The sequence below is a fragment of the Cladophialophora immunda genome (assembly GCF_000835495.1).
Source record: "Cladophialophora immunda strain CBS 83496 unplaced genomic scaffold supercont1.5, whole genome shotgun sequence".
In the NCBI taxonomy this organism is placed as follows: domain Eukaryota; kingdom Fungi; phylum Ascomycota; class Eurotiomycetes; order Chaetothyriales; family Herpotrichiellaceae; genus Cladophialophora; species Cladophialophora immunda.
In genome coordinates, this window is record NW_015622545.1 from 792880 (window position 1) to 812712 (window position 19833).

The 19833-nt window shown below is 54.6% G+C and overlaps 6 protein-coding genes across 7 annotated transcripts; 3 read left to right on the plus strand and 3 right to left on the minus strand.

The window, feature by feature from the left end:
* Positions 1 to 153: 153 nt before the first annotated feature.
* On the minus strand, positions 154 to 2217 carry PV07_08632 (uncharacterized protein). Its single transcript, XM_016395825.1, has 2 exons — positions 2196 to 2217; positions 154 to 2097 (listed from the first exon to the last, which is right to left on the minus strand). The coding sequence occupies exon 2, from the start codon at positions 1257 to 1259 to the stop codon at positions 801 to 803; it is 459 nt and encodes a 152-aa protein (XP_016245681.1). The 5' UTR covers positions 1260 to 2097; positions 2196 to 2217; the 3' UTR covers positions 154 to 800.
* Positions 2218 to 4348: 2131 nt separating this feature from the next.
* On the plus strand, positions 4349 to 5091 carry PV07_08633 (uncharacterized protein). The gene has a single exon (XM_016395826.1). It carries the CDS (start codon positions 4517 to 4519, stop codon positions 5009 to 5011), a length of 495 nt encoding a protein of 164 aa, XP_016245682.1. The 5' UTR covers positions 4349 to 4516; the 3' UTR covers positions 5012 to 5091.
* Positions 5092 to 5563: 472 nt separating this feature from the next.
* On the plus strand, positions 5564 to 8415 carry PV07_08634. 2 transcript variants are annotated; one of them, XM_016395827.1, is made up of 2 exons: positions 5564 to 5712; positions 5767 to 8415. In XM_016395827.1, exon 2 carries the CDS (start codon positions 6986 to 6988, stop codon positions 7415 to 7417), a length of 432 nt encoding a protein of 143 aa, XP_016245683.1. In that variant the 5' UTR covers positions 5564 to 5712; positions 5767 to 6985; the 3' UTR covers positions 7418 to 8415. The 2 variants fall into 2 exon arrangements, with proteins under 2 accessions (XP_016245683.1, XP_016245684.1); XM_016395828.1 differs by lacking the exon at positions 5564 to 5712 and having other exon boundaries at positions 5767 to 6193; positions 6251 to 8415.
* A 551-nt stretch (positions 8416 to 8966) lies between these two features.
* PV07_08635 (uncharacterized protein) lies at positions 8967 to 9377 on the minus strand (the record flags this gene model as incomplete). Its single annotated transcript, XM_016395829.1, has 1 exon — positions 8967 to 9377. The coding sequence occupies one exon, from the start codon at positions 9375 to 9377 to the stop codon at positions 8967 to 8969; it is 411 nt and encodes a 136-aa protein (XP_016245685.1).
* Positions 9378 to 9474: 97 nt separating this feature from the next.
* Positions 9475 to 10024, minus strand: PV07_08636 (uncharacterized protein; the record flags this gene model as incomplete). Its single annotated transcript, XM_016395830.1, has 2 exons — positions 9475 to 9887; positions 9913 to 10024. The coding sequence occupies 2 exons, from the start codon at positions 10022 to 10024 to the stop codon at positions 9475 to 9477; spliced, it is 525 nt and encodes a 174-aa protein (XP_016245686.1).
* Positions 10025 to 15502: 5478 nt separating this feature from the next.
* Positions 15503 to 15823, plus strand: PV07_08637 (uncharacterized protein; the record flags this gene model as incomplete). The annotated part of the gene is made up of 1 exon (XM_016395831.1): positions 15503 to 15823. The coding sequence occupies one exon, from the start codon at positions 15503 to 15505 to the stop codon at positions 15821 to 15823; it is 321 nt and encodes a 106-aa protein (XP_016245687.1).
* Positions 15824 to 19833: the final 4010 nt, after the last annotated feature.

Genomic DNA, 19833 nt, shown 5'->3' on the forward strand with positions numbered 1-19833 from the left:
ACAACATCTCTGCAAGAGCTCGGCATTAGGGACAAGAAGAAGGAACCCGCGAGGGCCACACACACACACAACTCAAAGCTACAACGGTGGGTGTCAAAATTGTGGGAATTTGGAGATTTGGGACTGTTGTCACGAGGCTATAGCGATGCCTCTCAAAAGCTTGGGAATCTTGGTTCTGTCCTGTCTTCTATGCATCTCGTTGGAGAAAAGAAAGGGGGGAAGGCTCCTGCCTCATACTACCATTGGTCAGACACTTCTGGGGGTCGCTGCTGTTTCAACAACGGCATGACAACGGACCTGTGTAGCTCGTTGTGGCCAAGTCAAGGGGTTCTATATAGTTTGCTCTTCTACCATCATACCATGTAGTGCTGACAGGGGGAGACAGAGGTGGCGGGGGTGGCTCGGTCATGGTAGAACCTTTCGGGATGTCTGGGTAGACCATTCCTCGCAATGATTCACCTACCGAGAGAAGTTTTCAGGTTCAATCCACGGTTTCCAGCAGCTTCTTTTCCACGGAGGGTCGACGGGACCCAAACCGTCGAGTTTCCTCAGCCTCAGTATCCGGCCGGCAGCTGCTGGAAAGCCATACTCAAGATACGCACGGGTGACATTTCCATCACCACCCAACCCCCCTCCCTCCCTTCCAACTCACCAGAACGTCTCCCCTCGGAGAAAGAAGTCGCTGTCACCCTGGATGGAAGGCGTCAGGGGTACGGCGAGAGAGGGATCAACCCGTGTTCTGGCCATGTGAATAAAAGAGCGGTGAGGGAAACAGACTTTTCAGTGGGCGCAACCACAACTCAAAGGGCAAGGCTTGAGGTCAGGCAAAGGCAGCTGATCCCCGGGGCAGGGCAAGGACAGGGACAGGGAGCGAGGGGGGCAAGCCGCCCCAACAGCAGGGAATACGAGCCTGTCAAAAAAACGACACTCGTTGCTGCCTGGCACTGAATGATTCGTCGTTTGCGTTTTTGTTGGGGATGTGTTGCAACAGGGTTTTGGCAACCGGGGCTGAAAAGGCGTGGTAGAGAAGAGACACCAGTCTGTGGGGATTTTTGATGGGCAGGGCTGGCCTTGGAACAGACGTGCTTTGCTTGAAAGTAATTGAAGTTGGCCACCACCATCTTCAACCGCCAGCCTCTTTGTTCGAGATACGCAGTCGGTCGTGGTTTATGCTTGCTGGTGATGGTATTCGGAATTTCCCTTCTTGCTGTTGCAAGATGACTTATGGATGATGACTCGGGGGTGTCCTCGGGTTTCATGACGTGGGTTTCGCATGGGTCAATTTGGGCCACGGCCACGGGGGATCATCTTCGGGCCAGGAATGGCTAATTGAAGTCTCGACAGCGTAAACCAAGTACAGCATATAGCATGTCCCTCGTTTGCCGCCGGGGAACGTCTGTAATCAGGGGTCGAGAATAGTGGGTGACTATGGTGTGACGGTCAGGCTGAATTCGTAGCTATTAGCGACTCACCTGAGTATTTCCAGGAGGGGATTGTTCAACAAGTGAATCTTCGTCGGCTTGAGACAGGTGCTCGCCTTCCTTCTTGTCTCCCTTGCAGTTGTCGGTGTGATGTCGGTTTTGCTTGGCCGGCAACGTTCGACGACGTGAGGTGCAGTCTCGTTCTTCCTCCGCCGCCGGTGCTTTTTGTGCGTGCACAGCCTGAACCAGGCAGTATGGTCTGGCTCCAATGCAAGCAGGAACCCGGGCATGTTTTGACGACCGTTCCTCCCCCTACGCAAATTTCGGGGCATGATTTTCAACGTTATTCCCCGTCGTTTCAACACTTTTGTTCTGGTTCACGGTTGTTTTGTCCGACGCTTTACTCCTCCGCCTGCCGCTTTCATAGTTGTTGTAGTCAAGGGCAGGAGCAGATGCGGGTGAAGAGGACGGGGAGGGCCCCTCTCGAGATGTTTGTGTACCACGGGTGCAGAAGATCGATATGTTTCGGCTTCACCGGTTGCAGTACGGCGAACCACCCGAAGGAGCAATTGCCGTTCCTCGCGGGAGTGGAATAGATGTTTCGGTAGTCACTGGCACGCAGCAGTGTGCCGTGAGGGAGACCAAAGTCGGTGGTGGACGAGGGTGTCGAAAGTCCCTGCGATATCATCATCAGACCAAACCCATCTCGAAAGACTTGGAACTTCTCGCGGGACGAGGGAGCCATCTTCCCAGCAATCCTCACAGGCTTCGAACCTGGTAGTAGCACATCCATGGGCGTGTATAGTATATCGTAGCGACTCCAGCACCGTCGAGGCTGAGATGCCCCAAAATATCGCAGGTGCAGAACTCCGCATCACGTGGGAAATGACATACCAGAGAAGCAGTCTTGGCGTGAAAATATTGATTGGATCAGAGCCAAAGCTTGCTGGTCGACCCTCCCAAAGTCGACGAGTAGAAACAGCGCTTGCCCAATATAAAACATACCATTCAATGCGTCTCGACGAGGCGAGCTTAATGGTACTAATTGCACAAAATTCCATCATGGGTCCAGCTTGCTGCGGGCCTTTGTTTTTGGGAGCCCGCTTTAAAGGAGCCTCTTGGCTCGTTCCAGCCTATTGGAGGCATCACAGTCATCTCCAACACGAGTCATACATCTGGAAATACACGCGTCAACCGCCGCTTGTGGATTTGTCGGGTCATGGCAAGTCGAAATAGGCAATCAATTATCCGGGACGGGCCAGATGCACGAGTCATGCTTATAGTGATCGCTACAACCATCGCAAATCAAAACGGGAGAAACTACTCGTGTACAAGGCAATCAGTCGGCTCATGTTTCCGCATCGTTATGTTATAGTGGTCATTGACACTCAGGAGGGGTGGCTCTCCTGCTCCCTGGTCAGCGGGGCGCAGCGGGCTAAAGGAATGCAACCTCCTGTGAGCTCTTTATCCAAACCGCCTTCTGCTTAGCTGGAAAACTGAATTTCGGAGCAAGGTTTTCGTTGGACGGCAATTGTCTTTAGGGAACGCAAGGGAAAGGCGGAGAGATTTAACCTTTTGGGATTGAGGTCATCTGTCCCTCGCTCAAAGCAAAATGAACCCACTGGCATGGGGCACTGGGTAAATGACTACCACCGCTGCTACAAACAGACTTCTGAGCTACGCTTGAGCTGAATTCAAAATCAGATTGCTGGTTCATGAAAACCCCAATGCAGGAGTGGCAATTCCCCGAAGCAGCTATCTGCAAAAAGTGTATTCACCAATGGCTCTTCCTCTTCAATCGCTGGGGGTTTGGCCTGCCATACTCGCCGAACACCAACAATCGACCCGCCGGAGGCTGCACCAGCTTATAACAGATTTGAAAGTAGGCACCGTGGCTGCATTTGTCTAATGTACCGTGACCTCTGCCTCCGCAGCTTAGCAGGTAGTGGTAATTGGGTGAAAGGGGATGGAATTGAGTACAACGGTGGCGATCACGTGACCGCGATACCATGTGGAAATTTCCCCGGCCAGTTTCAGTCATTCGAGGTTTTCATTATTGCCACAGTGTGCCCTGCACGGTCAATTTGTGCGTGCTTCTTGGTCTCGAAATGTCCTTCTCTTGCGCTGCGAGATGTCGTACCGTGAAAAAGGATGCGGGCTCGAGTCGGACACTTCCAGCGAGTTGATGGGACGAAAGGCGTCAAAGTAGCTAGCTACCCTAGCTAGCTCGATGTCGAATGGTGTCCGGTGAAGAGAGTAACGCGCCAAGATCTTCCCGCTTGTCATGGGCGTTCAAGAAGGCATGGGATAGTGGTTTGGACGGAGGCAAGGTTAGGAAGATGCGGAAAGGGGTGACGGGAGAGCTGAAGGTTGCATCATGAGTACGACCTGGTTTGGTCATAGCATTCCGGTCTCTATGCGGGAAAACATGTCAGCCAGCTCCTTGAATTAGCTGCACGAATGAGTATCTTTGTGCCAACAACATTGTTTCCGATGAGCTGCCCGGAAGAAATCTATCTGTTGCTCGCAAACTGCGCTGAATTAACGATGAAGAGTGCAGGTAGCCTTGACAAAGTTGGACCATCATTGCTTCTCGTGAAGCCAGGCTGCAAGTCTGAAGATTATACAAGGCCAGTAAATGGACTGAGGCTAGCAGTGTGGTTGGACACTCTGCTCAAAAGCGCAGTCCACACATCTCTTGTCGTAAAATCGTGTGCCCAGCCTCGCAGCCTTGTAGCCTCGTAGCCTCGGCAACAACATGTTCCCCGCACGAGGTGTTGTCTCCGCACGGCCACAAATTGAATTGTTTGTTTATTTGAGCCTACGCAGTTTACTCTATTCATTGCAAGATGTCCTGCACCTGATCCTGTCATACTGGGTACGCTGTGCTGACCTCCTAACACAGAGTGAAGCAGGCTCCGAGACGAGTAGCATCAAGGCGAGAGCGCCTGCATGCATATGCTGAACGAACCGACTCCGCAGATGTCCTCTGTACCAAGCCGAGCTTACCATCCCCCATGGATGCACCGACCCGCACCCGTCGCCCCGAGCCGTGAAGCCAGCCTGGCTATAGCAATGTCATGTGAAGTCTGAGAATGTTATGCCCCGCCTGGCAAAAGCGGTGGACTCACCCAGAATGGGTAGGTCACAGAATGGTGACACGGCTTTGCAAGAGGGGGACGTCGATGAACAATCAATCGGCGAAACCAACAAGGAGCAGACTCGATGGAAGAAGCCTCGAAGGCAGCACTTGCCTTGATTCTTCCCACAAGGCGAGAGCAAGCAAGACCAGGCCCGTCACCGCATGGCTATCCTTTCAAATGAGACATTCGGGCGGTAAAGCAGGGCAAGCATCTCAACGCAGTCTTCCACATATGCATCTGCCTTCGTATCCATGTCCTTGTCGGTCTGCACCGTCCACCATACCAGTATACCCGTGGAAAGAGCACCATGGATCGACCAAAAACATCCATCGGGGAAGAACAACCACGAATTCCAGAGGCGAGAGCTCCGGCACTTCCCTGCACCGCTGCAAAGACGCCGACAATTATTTGCTTTTTCTTTTGGCCATTCTCTCTCGACAACGCTAAAGGTGCAGTACCGCCACCCAATATCCATCCTTATCGTGGTACTGTTGCATTTGAATACCAATCATATCGTGGAAAAGAATAGGTGTCGTTGCACCGGACCGAGAGAAAGAGTGTGTGTGGTGGAGATATCAACACGCTAAGACAATGAGCCCCAGGGTTGGAAGTGCTGTTCTCCAATTATCAATGAAAGGGTCGGCACGCAAGTTCCCGAGCACACTACTTGCTACTCGTCTTGCGAATCATCCCGCACAAGTAATAATATTGAATCGTTGAGCACACATCCGTCGCTATCTGCCCGACCGCTGTGGAACCAGTTGTGGACTCCCTTTCCCCGAGCTGTGGGTAGGTAATGCACCGCAAATTCCTTCTGTCGCACTGCAGGCCGCTCCAAACCGTCGACGAGGAGCTGCTTCGGCCAAGATCCTTCTGCCAACACAGGTACATGTGAGGTGCAGATTGATAGGATGGAATTGACCAATGACACCCGATTTCGTCGAGTCGTGCTGACTCGAGCGTCGCTCAATCGCCGGGCACTGCCGGCATCGGCCAAGCCAAGCACCGACGACCTCCGTACACATACACTCCTTGTGCCCACTCAGATTTCTCGTTCTTTTGGTCGGAGCACTCCCGCCCTTTCGAGGGCTATACGACCCGGGGACGACAATCAGAAAGAAGGATGAGACCAGTTCGACGTGGGTGTTGTAAGAGACACACCCGAGGCCGAGGAAAGACTTGCTAACATGTCTTGTGCCCAGATGTGCCCTCCAGGGTTCCGCCTTGCCTTGCCCAGCCTTGGACATGATGGACGACCACCGGCCCTTGCTAGCCCTCCTTCGTGCTCAATCTTGAGGAGCATTGGCCCTCTCCTGTTGTCACTATCCTTCGAGGGACGCCTGACGGAAGCCCGATCACCATCAACAAAACGCCGTGGTCTGCCAGACGGAATTCCCACCTCATCATACATGTGTCCCATTACTGATGACGGCCCCCCCTCGAGGAATCACTACGGCAAAATGTGGAAATGATCAAGAGAAGGCGTGTGGCTTTGCTCAAGCGGAGATCTAATGGCCAACCGCTTGTGTTACTGCCCCTGATCCTCTTGAGCCATGTGCCCGGACTGTCACCAACACTGCGTGGAATATCGCTCCGCAACAGTGCACCCATAAGCCCAGAATGTCAAATGTATGCAACCGTTCCCCAGTGTATGTGCCACATATGTCTGACAGGTTGTCCGGATAGTATGAATTTCTCATACTGCAAGCGCCTGAGCCCAGGTCACCGCTCCCGTTACTGCGGTTGAGCACGACCAAGGCTCGCCCGTCTCCTCCTTGAGGCTCAGTCGGTGCTGGTTCATCGCAAGAGACTCCGAGGACGGCGACATTGTTGTCAGCTATGCCACGGCTGCCCCCTGAACGAGCGTCGTCACCATGCACCCCCAAATGTCGGCTTATACGCCATGCTTAATGCTTACGAACGAATCCCCTTCCAGGCTTGAACGAGCGCGATGCCATATTCCGCCTCGAAGTTCTTGCATGCTCGATGGACTGCAACAGGGCGAGGTCCCCGTTTCCATGGCTACACCCTTCCGCTACCGAGTACCAGCTACCTACAGCAGCTATCTTCCGGCTACCTCGCCCAGCACTACTTCTCCCACTTGGTCAGGGAGGAAGTCATTGCGAATGTTGATCCAGTCAAGGTGCATCGTCACCCTTCCCCTTGTGCGCTGCCAGTGCCACAAGGTTTCCCCCTTCCCGGCCGGTTGATGGCGGTCGGGTTGGATGGGGCTACGGGCACTTCTTCACGCCGACAACAGAATGGTGGAACCGGAGCGACCGATTGGACCTTTGGTTCAGTTTGGGGAGACTTGCCTCGTGGCTTGTCTCCGTTCCTGTGCCCCGTTTCAAGAGTCGGCGCCTGTCGCATCTGACGAATGTGACATGGGAAGATGTTGTTCCTCAGTCAAGCTGCCAAAGCATGTCTTTGTTGCGCCCACCATCCCTACTCGAGTCCTGTATCGGGACACCGGCCGGTTTCATTGACGCTCTAAGTGGTGTTGATGTTGCCGGCCGTTTGTGGAGTCGCAGTCACCAGGCTGTGAGGCATATATTGTCGGCAATCTGGCCTGTCTCCACTCAACTGTCTGGATTATCCGGTCAGTATATATATACGTCTGTGGATCTATTCACGGGCTCTCTCAAGGACGGTTTGCTTGTGACTGCGGCCCAGAATATGCCCAGTCCTGTCAACCAAGCCTTCGCACTGTCATCGCACCTCCCCGTCGTGACACGTGCCTCTCCAGGACACACAGCAACCTTCTCAACCCCTTGTCTTGCCTTGATCGCCCGGCCCAATGTTCCGCGTTCGTCCTCTCGGTTCCCCCTCCCGGTTTTCGATATACGAGGATGAGCACGTCAGTCTTTGCTATGTCAATGTCGATATGACTGGCAGACCATTTGATTCCTCGATACAACGGCACTTACTCTCTTCCCTTATCGTCGGAAGTCCCAGAACGGTACTCTATACATTGATCGAGGTCCCCAACAACTGACGGTTCCTACGCAAGGGACTTGCAATATAGGGGATCGAAATCATCCTCACCGGCCCTGGGAACAAGATATTCCCGACGATTAAAGTCGTCCACATTGCCGTGAGACACGGAATCCTTTGTCTCAATTCAGTTATGGATTATACCATACGGATTGGGAAACTTGTGTCGGTGGTTAGCCTGTATCCTTCGGAAAAGGATCACAGGGCTAAGACTGCCTCTGGGGGGTGTGTCTAGCACCTCGTTGGGACTCCCCTTTTTTCTGCCGTGGCCCTGTATCCTTAAGAGAAGGATTACAGGGCTAAGACCGTCCGCCCTGCCCCTCTTGGGGATGGAGTTTTGTTGCCTTTGTCCTGTATCCTTGGAGAAGGATTACAGGCAGTGGCAAATTCGATTCAACGTGTCGCGGCGGCGCGTAGGACAATGGTCCTACGATCACATAAGGTTGAACACAAGGGAGAGATCCACCTCCGCGCTACTTTGGACGCGCAAGCAGAAAAGTTGAACCAGGAACGGGCTCGCCGCGAACAACGCCGAGCTCAATGCTCAGCAGGTGGCTGCCTAGCCCCTGGTTGGGACTGGTTTGTTTGCGTTCTAGCCGTGTAATCCTTCTCCGGTCAGAGAAGGATTACAGGGCTATTGCTGCCCCGGGGAGGAAGTCTAGCCTTTGGGAGAAGAGGCTGGGTGTGAGTTCTTGATATCTATCGTCCCCTGTGTGGAGGGGGCGACAAACGTTTGTACCGCCAGCGTGGAACTTCCCACTGTGCTACTCTCGGAATGCAGGAGGGTGCCATGCTGTACTCGACGGCGCAGGAAGTAGGATTCCCGCCGTCGACGATGAAAACTTCTTTTGAAACTACCTTTGTGTGTTCTTGCTTGTCCTAGCCCGTCGCTCGCTGTCCGTGATAGTCCTGTCGTCAAGTCCCCCGCTGCTATGTTGCCCGACAGGAAGACTTCATCAGCTGCTGACCTTGTATCAGATCAAGAGCCTGCTGCCTTTGGGGGTCGACGGCATTCATATAGTGTAGCGGTCACGGATGCGCTCTCGGTTCAGAGACTCGACCTTGCCTTTGGGCTGCCGACGTAGATTATGCGATGGTTTGTTTGCCCTCGTCCTTCCTGAACATCTCCCTCGAGGCACCATTGCCAATTCGCACGAGAACCCAGTTGGCACATTCTGCATACACATGATCACATTGACGCTGCATGCTATCAAGTTCATGGTGATAGAATCATGGTTCTCACCTTAGACAGACTCATTCACAGTTGGAGAAGGACGAGCCCACCTGGCATGATGGACAAGACGGACCCAGCACGTCCTCGATTCGTCAGATCCAGCACCACTCACGGCGAAGCGGCATAGCCAGCAGCACTCGGAGATCCGAGAAGACGTCGCCATATCTGTGCACCTCAGGTCCGGACGGCAGGCCAGCATGCAACCCTTCCAGGGGCCCGCTCGTCCCTCAGCCTTCCGTCGTCCTCCGCCGCGCCGTGTCCGTCATCCTCATCCATGTAACACGGGCTGGCGCCTCCAGCAGCAGCTTTTGTCGGCGGCACGTATGGGGGCCTCAATCTCTGTCTGAGAAGACCATTCCACACGACATCAGCCAACCAGACATCTTCCTCGACAAGCTGGATCCCCTGCCGACTTTGTTTCCAAACCGCCGGGTCCGAATCCCCGAGGAGCACACGTTCCATCAGTTCTGCTGCATCAGTGTACATATCAGGCGGATGCCCTCCCTTTTCCTCAAGAGCTTGTTGCAAAACGCCACGGACCAGAGGTCGCCTCCGAGTTCGAAAGGTCGGGTGTCTCGAGAGCATCGGGAATATCAAGGTCCACCACGGCCACCTGCCCAAACATCTGCAACACTTCCCTGCCTAGCAGCACTTGTTGTCTCCTTTATGCATCGGCTGGTAGTCATTTCAGGCACAGGTGCGTGCCACCGCTGGCAGTCGGCAGCGGCGAAGTCGAAGCACTGCTGTCCGCTGCGATTGCGGCTCGGAAGTTGACCACCGCTTCTTTCTCCGTGATATGCCACCAGATTTCTTTATGCTCATACCGTGTATCAATCTCTTTCAGCCCATCCTCGCTGCGGGCAATGCCATATCGCTTGTGCCTCCTGTGGACAGCGGGGGGAGAAGGTCTGCAATGCTCCACGGATTGCCGGGCGGCGGTGCAGACGGCCACGATCTCGGCGGAGCTCAGCGGAGCGCGACTGGGACCGGGAGGGGAGGTCCGCTGGGAGGAATGATCGTTCGATGCTCGCAAGGTCTCGAAAGAGGGAGTCTGATACTCGGCCGTGGAGCTTCCGCCGTAATCTAACGCATCAGCTACATCTTTGACAGGCAAACAGACGCAGATACCATCTCCCACCGACTCGAGCGTGACGGAAGACGCACGAGCTGGGAAGGGATACCGATTGCTGGCTGATCAGGGGGTGAGCAAGCATGATGGGTTTGGTAGCCATGAGGTCTGCTTTGCGGGTGGTTGCCTGAGGCAGCGCGCTCGGCCCAGCCTCGTCGCAGCCAGCCTCGTCACGTGCCCAGCTAACCCTCCAGCATCGCTCATTCACGTCTTCTGACATCCATGGCGAAAAGGAGCCGAATACAGTAGTTGCGCGAGGCGGGATGACCAGTAGCGTGGGAAACAAGAGTGCCCTGGGAATTTGCAAAGGCAAGAACAGTCCTCGAAGACGTGCTCGTGCATCGACTTGAGCACGACTGGACAATGCAGTAATTGCTTCCCGCAGCGGCATTGGAAGCCTTGCCCAGCTTTTGCACATCCGTGTACGAGGAGGCGAGCAAAAGCGGCCGCCAACCAACCAACCACGCTTGGAACCCAGCCCAAAGTGCCTGACAAGCACCCATTCGTGGAAAATTGGGCGCCCGAGCTGGAGATTCCGCTTTGTTTCTCTGTGCCCCAAGCCATGTGTCCCAAGACATTAGCCAAAACATCTGATGAGGATTGCACCCAGAGCTGTACTCATACGAGGAAATCAAGCCAAAGAGACCGCGGAGAACGGAGTCCGCGGCATGCATCCAGTACGCTCAAGCGTGCCCAAGGACTCGTTGGGGGCGTTGCGAGAGGAGCTCAAACAAGCCCAGACCGCCCGGAAGGTAGCAAACTATGCCTGGTGTAGGCGCCAACTCCCACCATGCATCCAGTAGAAGATGTCTTTTTCATTGCACGATTATCTCAATAGATTAGGCGTCAACATCCATATCACTTCTGGCCATTTGCTAGATATGAAGGACAGGTGTGCACATGTCTCATACATTCATTCCACAAGGAATGCATGGCGGCTGGAGAATGCAGATCTTGAACAACCGGGTGTTCAGTCTCTTGCCAGGTGCAATTTGACGGGTGGGCTCAAATTCAACTGGGGGTGCAGGGCCAGCATTTTGGGGTTGTCAGCTCTCTAGGTAGGTAAAGGAATAGGTGGTGTTCTGGGCTTGAATCCAGGGGCCCAAGCCCTAAATCCAGCCAGTTTTAGGCGCCTGCATCCTCTATTACTACGCATGCCTACTGCTTTCCTCTATGCCTCTACCGAACCGCTCCCCAGTTATACCTACCACCTGCACCACCTCTGCAAACGGTGCATAGCCCAACACTGGCGGCGCCATGACTGACTGTCCTTTGAAGTAAAATTGTTCGATTCATGCGGCAGGGTCCTCGAAGAAAAGGGTGCAATCCGGCACAGTGGCACCAGCTGCCCACCACACTCGATGCACCGATCCAGAATCATCTTTCGAAACACCGCAGCCGTTGCCCTGGGTCATCTGCTCGCATAACATGGCTCCCGATGCTGCTGCCGTTGTCAACCACCGCTGGGGGCGAGAGTGCACTCAAGGCCCCTTTCGACAAGTTGCGGTCTTCTCAGATCTGCGACGCCCTATATACGCTGGAGCTCACGACTACACAGGCGCACTTGAGGGGTTGGCCACGGTGGTGGCGGGGTTATCACTGCTTTTTTATGGGCCAATCTAATCGCGACTTTCACTCACACAATCGTAACGGCCCGCAATGGTGCCAACGGGGTCAATCCCACGAATTTCTCCCGTGTGAACAAATGTTGCTGCAGCCGCTGCCGCAAGTATGTCGTGCATAGCTTGATGGTGCATATTGCGGCATCAGATTGCAGTCCCGTGAAGAGTCAGGATTTTGCAAGCTGACAGGAACGCCTTCACGTGACACTGCGTCTGAGTCAGCTTGCACTGACTCAGCTAAATACAAGCAAGGCTATCGCAATGTACATAGCAAGGCTGCCGCCTGTCAACGTTGAAGCGTTCTTCAAGCGTTGACATCGATATCAATAGACGAGTTATCTATCATCTTTGATCCTAGGTATCGCATTCGCCCTTCAGTTAGATTGCCGGTCTGATAGAACCACGCCTCCTGCACGTATAGCATGCGTGATCTTTGGCGGCGGCGGAAAGCAGCCCGCTATAATTGTGAACGTTTTTCCATACACCCGTCGTAGAGAAAGGGCCACCAATGAATGTTGACAGATTGAAATGGCCGCAGATTGGTGAAAAGGTAGGGAGATTAGAACATTCCAGCCCCCGCGCCCGAGGGGAATTCCTCGTCTGCCGAGCCCATCATGCCTCAGAATATGACAGAGTATCAACACGATGGTTGATGGGTGAATTGCAATACGAGAGCCTCTTTGAAAGGGCCGGGTTCTGTGCCTGCACGATCTCAACCGGCACCTTTGGTCAAGAGGTCTGGTCTAGCCGAACAGGACAAGGAGAGGTTCAGACAAATTCTTTGATCTGTGAATCCACATCAGCAACTCTAACGTTTGATCCAAGGTCAAGCTGGCGTTGAGCGCAGCACTCTAAGCTTGTCTAAAACCTTCCTGCTACTTCATCATTCCCACAAGTCTAAGGGGTTCGACTTGGGAATTGTGCCCTGGCGAGGAGCAGTGTTGCCAGGACTGCAGTCCATTGGTCATCCGCAAATGGAGCGATCTGATTGGTGGAACTAGGCTGAATCTCCGACCTGGTATAGACCTCGATCAATCCAGTGTTTCAGGCACTGCGAGGCCTCAAAAGATCTCGCTGAAAGGCGACTACGTTCCACGGCGCCAATTAGGTGGATGAGGCGCAAAAGACCATGTCTCTTCATACTAATCTGCCTATTATCTACACGCCGCGATGGTGTGGAACTACTCGATGAGCGAACACCGCTCGATATCGATGGCAGGGAGGGAGTAGAACCCCTGAGGAGATCAACGGCGAGTCCTGCGAGATCTGAACGTTGCTTTTTGCCAAAACCAACGTCAACGGGCCCCCAATTTGGCACGATCCCATCGCTTCCGGCTCAGAACATCTCTCAGCCTTTTCTCCGACCGAACCTCATGTCACCCGGACGCCGCCAGCATCTCTTGCTTGCTCCCAGAAACCCTTGCATCGCTTTGCACGCTTCCCCAATGAGGCAGGCTCATTCTTGCGCCCGACCTCCCGTCTTTTCGTGTTTTGCTTTCTTGCTGCTGGCTGTGGGGCGGCAGCTTCCAATCCCAGTCGACGGAGATCTGCCTCTCAGGCTGTAGCAGCCTCTCGACTCTGGGGCTGCACGGATGGCTCAGGCTCAGGCTCTGGCTTCGCCTCTGGCTCTGCACCATCACTACCGGCGACACCGCCGTGTATGCTGCACCGCGAGTGAGGCGCCGTGCAAGATTGGGCATAGCAGGGCAGATGCGGCTGGCCATGTGAACGTCGATTCGCGTACGGATGGGTTCCTCCTGGGACGTGCGGCCTGAGCGAATCGAGCGCTCGAGAAGCCACAGAACGCATCTGATCTCTTTGCTGTGCGTCGGACGATCGAATCGGTGGGCTGCCGTGCACTGAATTCGTCGTTACTCGTTTGCGCGAGCCGATGGTGGCCTAAACTTTAGACAACACGCGAGAGCTATAATTAAGAGGCGCTGATAACTTGCTGGTTGACCTCACCGTCGCTATACCTCACCGTCGCTATACCTCACCGTCGCTATACCTCACCGTCGCTATACCTCACCGTCGCTATACCTCGCCGTCGATACCTCGTCGTCGATACGGTAACGGCGAGGTAGCGACAGCAAGGTATCGCCGACAAGGTATTGCTAGTATGATCGCCTTGGTGCGATCGGTGGAGATCTCACGATTCCTCAATTGTGGCCTCTATTCGTGGGCACGCTGTTGCATATGGCAGGGAACACGTCGAGCGTCGCTTCATTGCAGGGCCTCGACGACGACGAGCATGGACTCCGCAATGCTGGACAGCTTCAACAGCGAGGTTCAAAGGGACAGGGCTACTTCATTGCGGCACCTCACGGGCTCAAATGACCGCCGACGAGGTGGAGATTGGGCAGACTCTTCACCACGGAGCGCCGACCATGCTACAGGTAGATCAACGAGTATGTTCAATACCTCCGGCATTGGTCTACCTCGCATTTACCTCATGATTAGCCCATCAAGGAGTCGCCGGGGACATTATGAGACTGGACAATATCATTCCACGACAGCACGACGGGGTCTGGGTTGGGCGGCCTCGGCGACGAACCGTTGGTCACCTCGGTAGACGACTTGCTTGGTTTGCGCTCAACTACATCCAATATCCGTCAACGTCGTTACGGTACAGCAACGGGACACGGCAACGAGATACAGCAAGGGGATACGGCGACGGGATACGGCGACGGGATACATCCCAAGTTCGATTCAAAGCGAGGATGGAACCATCCCAAGGACTGTCGCCGATGGAAGGAGTCCGGTGCCGGCGAAGTGTCAGCCATAACAAAGAGTCTAAACTCATTCTCATCGATGAACTCAAGATTCCAGGGCATGGTGTGCGCGAGCCGGTGCTCGCAGGCTTGGAGCGGAACGGTTGTTGAAGTGTACCATCAACAGCCCACGCTGAAGTGATATTCGCAGCACCATTGGCACCACGGGGTGCTAGACATCCGGCAAGTAACCTGACGGTCCGTCTTGTGACCGGAGGAGATACGTTGGCTCCTCTTCCAGACGATCCAACGCTTCCAAGGCCAGATCCTTCCCGGTTCTCCGAGGGAGTTCAACGTGAAGGAGAAGGGATTCCGCGCCGATAAGGTCCGTCGTGGCATCATCAAGTTTGTTGGTGAAGTGTACTGTGTACGTCGTATGCTCATCTCGATTTGATGGGCAGCCTCGGGCATTCAGGAGTCGTGTCCAGATCATGGGATGTCTGCCCAATCTCTGTGAACGGTTGACCAAATCTCATCGTCCACGACAGGTCCTCCATCATCTCTCATCACCAACATCGGTGGGTAGATGGCCTGGTTCAAGCATCGGATTCCGAAGGAAGACGTCGAGGCCTGTCAGCAGCTGCATCGGCGGTGGCAGCGGCTCCTGAGCGCGTCAGAGTCGCCATATGCTCTGTCATACTCCAGTTCCGTCGGATTGCACTGGCTCTCCTTCCAGCCAGAGCGAGCAAGTGGAACAGCAGTGCAGGGATAGTCCGCAAGTCAGGAAGACTCCTTGGGGCGAAGAGTCACCAGGAGCTTCAACATTCCCACGAACACGAGCGCGAAGAAGGCCATGGCCCAGGACCTAAGCAACGAGGAGAGGAAGTCGGTGCTCTCCAACTCCCCTCCAACGACACCAATAGCGAGTTGAACGGCAACGAGACTCCAGGCAAGCCCGCATCCACAGACAGGCCCAAAGCCGCGATCAGGCTCGCCAACCAGAACCAGAAGAGGGCGATGGGCACTCCCTCGGCCTCAGGCGCGTACGCCGCCACGACAAGGGCGATGAACACAACGAAGACAGGCAGTAGGAGAGTCATGATCGAGCGAGGCCTGTGAGCCCGAGTGGACGAGCCAGCAGTTGGGTCTGATCGACAAGGCGTGCAAAACCACGATCCCGGACCGTGATGGACGATCCCTGCAGACCCGTGGCGGACCCGGGAAACGAGTACTTCATCATCGGGGACGATGATCGCGGAGGATGGGAGCGCCGTGACCAGGGCGCCGGCCATGCTCCCCATGCTGAAGCCGAACCAATACACCGTCAGGCTCGGCAAGGGTAAGTTGTACTCCGACATTATCAACGGACCAAACTGGGTCCTGAATGAATCGACGATCAGGAAAGCGGTCATGGAGCGTTTGGGTTCAGAAACACATCCTGAACAAGCCCCTGCGCGGGGGATGGTCGGGGGCAGACCCGTCGTCCTTGGTATCCAGGTGGCTTTGTTCATGGAGGAGTCTCGAGGAGCGATAAGAGCCCAGTCCTTCGCACAGTCGTCGGGGATGTAGAATGGCCAAAGTTCCAGCCTGGACAAGCGCCACACCACAATCAATTGTGCATCCCCGAGTGGCGAGTACATCTTCAACATGAGCCGGATCGTCGGTGGCAATGCTAGACAGCATCGGCGAGTCACAAGCAATCTTCGAACAGCCGCGAGACCGCAACGTCTTTGGGTAAATCTGAATCCACGGATGAGTCCCATGAGGCGGTAGACATGCTTGCCGGCAAAGGTGTAATGGATTGCCTGGGTTGTCTTGTGTCGACGCGCAGCTCTTAGAACAAAGAACCCTCGAACAGGCCCAGTCACGACGAAGAGAGGTCGTTCGCAGAATGTTGGTAAACCACCTCGACTTGACGAAGAGATCTCGTTGACAGGATGCTCTGCCTCGACTTGACAGCGTGGTTGCCGTTTCACTGCTCTTAACGTATCCGTGAGCATGACAGCAGATGCTGGCCCGACCTGGCGCTTGTTGGACAGAGGAAACCACTTCGATGGTCACCAATCCCATGCACAACGTTGCCATCAGACGTCCCCTCGGGCTCCCGAAGGCTGAACGGGGTCTTATGCTTCTAACATCATTGCCTGAGACCGACTCGATCCCAAGACTTGTCCTTGTTTGTTCCAGCATTGCCTTCTCTTTCTCGTCAGTGGTCACAACCAACAGCCGGGAGTGGAAACGTCGGGACGTTCGTTCGGAGGTTCGTTCGTTCGTGGGTGGATGGGTAGGTAGGTTTCTGTTCTTCGACGGCATATGATGTGGGGGTACGCCTCTTGCAACAACAATTGGAAGAGTCTAACAGTGTCAGCGGTGCTCTATGGTAATTAGAAGAACCTGCCACTGATTCTTCTCGTCGGGTTCGAGTAGAAGGACCAGCGCCAGAGTCGTGAGGACCGATATGAGGTGCAGTTACGTACCTAGCATACAGCGACGGACCCAAAGGAAGCAGGTCAGGCAGGACAGGAACACCTTCACGGGTGGCGGACTCGAGGGCGGGCCACAACCACAGGCGGCCTCGTATCCAAGTCGAGGGGGCGGCGAGAGGAAGATACGGGCCGCGGAATGGCAGTCCTCTGCGGGCGCTTCAAGCGGTCGGAGCTGTTCAATTTCCACCGTCACGAGGGTGGACCGAGGAGTATACCGTCAGAGAGACCTTAATGGTCAAGGGTCATTGTCGTGCAGGCCATGACCGTGAACGGACTCAACAGCATCGACCAGCATCAACACCAGAGAATCGAACCCACGGAGAGCATCAACACCATAGAGAGTATTGTAGTGGACAGAGAGCATTGCGGTCCAAGTGCCTCGATTGCCTGGCGGTGGCTGTAAGGCACCACGAGAGGCGAGAGCGGTTCAATGGCTGTGGGCGACGAACCAAAGAGCTTGACTCGGTCCATCAAGACACCGTTGTGCCTAGCGATCGAGGTTGCTAACGCGGTCGATCTCGATGATGAGGAACAAGCGAACAGGACGCTGTTGTTGGTGAACCCACGAAGATACATCAATATCTGCAACGACGAAGAGGGAATCTCCTAACTCTTAAAGTCATTCATCTTGCCACCATCCTTGAGTACCCGATGGTCAAAGACCGGCGGTGAGTGTGCTTGTGCCTGTTCGTTATCGGCATCACGTTCGTGAACAGAATGAAGGCCGGAGAGGTAGAGCAACGTCCGGTGTGTCGTGCACCGAGCGCCAGGCACGTCAAAGCCTTGTCCGAGAACGCCGCAGACTCGAGAGCGGTCTTCTGAGAAGGTTGTTCTCAATCGTCACTCAATGGAGCGAGCAAGCTGGTCTCAAACCCCATAGCGGCGGATCACGTTGTTTACCGCGGCGGTACGACGGTCACCAGTACAGATGTTTACGCGGGGGTTGTTCGGGTCCAACAGCTTCACACGGGTGCGAAGACTGGAGAGCCTCAATCAAACTACGACGTTTTGCATGTCCGTATCCGAGTCCGTCTCTTGAGTCCGTCTCTATGTCTTTGGATCCCTGCATGGCTCTCCTGTCCGTTGTGGCTCACTTGGGGGAGCAATTAGGTGACGGGACACCTCTTCGAAGGGGGAGGCAGGACGATCTGGCAGCTGGTGCCGTAGGCTTCGTTCGATAGGAAGACGTGTTGATTTAGTAGCTGAATCCATCACCGAGCTGGCTTCAACAGCAAGGTGGCATTGCTGAAGGAGGAGGGAGATTTCATCCGGTCGGATTCGGTGAGGGACAGGCAGAAGCAGGCCTATTGGGGGGTGGTCGGTTCGCGGATCAAGACAATGCCACGAGCCATGCCATCTCAGACACGATGACATACCCTATTTTCCGTTCAGCTTGAAGAGGGGCTTATTCTGGGGGAAGTGGTGTCAATATGAGATCAAGAACATGCTGACGAGAGTGTGAGCTGAGGCAAAGGGAAGGGCGTTGATAGAGTTGCCGTCGTGGATATCCACGCCCTACTCTTGCTCGTCATGTTAGTTCAGAGGCAATCGACACAGGACGGTAAGGATTCTATAGAGGGGAGTGAAGTAAAGATGATCGAATCTGTGGTCTTGACACCAGCGAGGGAATGATGCATAGACCAAGGATGGGTTGGGACTTGGGACACCACGACACCCTCCAGGTTCAGCACCGACGACGATGCTCAAGAAGACGGATGGACAGAACGCTTGCGCAGAAGAGAGAAGTAATCACGATCAGGTGGCAGCGACACAGTTGGAATCGGAGCGGAGGGAAGAGTAGAACAAAGGAAAGAGGCCGCAATGGCCTAAGAGTCGTATTCACTCAGCTGCCTTAATGGCGTGTGCGGTGTGGTGGGCTATCTCTGAGGTATCTAAGAAGAAGAGGGAGGAGAGTTGCGTCAAGTGCAGTAGAAGTAGGTGGGCAGCCTATCCAAAAGGGGAAGGCGTGCCGGAGGTCATGTGACTCCAGCAGACGCCACACCCATCAGACTACAGCGAGAGCTGACGAATAATTGCAGCTACTTGTGCTCCTGACGATTCCACGGGCTCCATTTGCTTCGAGACGAGGTGTCTTCATGAAGCCGCAGAAGCTCCTCAAGAATGGCAAGAGGGCAGGGCCAGGTGAGTGTGACTTCAAGGTTGGGAGGTGGGCAGTGTCCTTGCTATGCGAGAAGCCCTGCTGAGTCAGTGCTAGCTGACTCAGGCTCGGTGTCACGTGAAGGCGTTCGTGATACTCTTTCAGCACTGTTCACCATGTGTCTGGCTGGAGGAGGACGACGAGGAGGTCTAAGAGTGTGAAACTCGATCAAACTTGCTGGAAAGGACCGTTTTCGACGATGTGCTGGTCTTCACGTTCACAGTTCGTGTTCTGAACAACGATTGATCATGGAGAAACGCGTCGGAACCGCACCACTGCTTTGTTATTGATACCCGGGAACATGGAAAGGGGTCGCCCAGGCCATCATCCTCAAGTACAGGGCAGACGGAGGGGATTTCGAGAGGGACGGAGACTGGCAGCATGGGGCCAATACTATAACGAAGAGCACCAAAAGCCTAAGCCTATTGTAGGTCTGTGCAAGCCCAGTCACGTTGCACCTGGGTGCGAAGCATTGCCGGAGGTCATACGGAGAAATGACCGACGCCAAGTGGTTTGCAGAAGCCCATGCCAAAGATAGGAACTTAACCGGACACCGCGGGAGAGGAGGGCGAGGGAGAGGAGGAGGAGGAGGAGGAGGAGGAGGAAGAGGTCGAGCAAGAGTGCGAAAAAGTGGGCGATGCGTTTGACCCTGAAAATTCAGCACACCCTCAGGAAACAGAGTGGGGCTGCAAGGTTTCTTAGTGCCCAAGATGGTTGCATCCCTTTGCATCCACTAATGCGCGGTCTACAACGGTCTGGCATCGGCTATTAGACTATATGCTAAAATTTCGCTTGCATTAGGTCATACATTAGCATTTTTAGTGTCGATCAGGTTGTGGAGACTTTAGCCGCCGTCCTAAACCCCACGTTTGCTTTGAACCCACGAAGTGGATCCATCCCCTTCAACCTTCGATCAGGCTGTGGGGACTTTAGCC

What these genes read in the sequence shown, in the direction of transcription:
- PV07_08632 (XM_016395825.1), bottom strand. Translation starts at nt 1,259, where the DNA reads ATGAAACCCGAGGACACCCCCGAGTCATCATCCATAAGTCATCTTGCA.
- PV07_08633 (XM_016395826.1), top strand. Translation starts at nt 4,517, where the DNA reads ATGTTATGCCCCGCCTGGCAAAAGCGGTGGACTCACCCAGAATGGGTA.
- PV07_08634 (XM_016395827.1), top strand. Translation starts at nt 6,986, where the DNA reads ATGTCTTTGTTGCGCCCACCATCCCTACTCGAGTCCTGTATCGGGACA.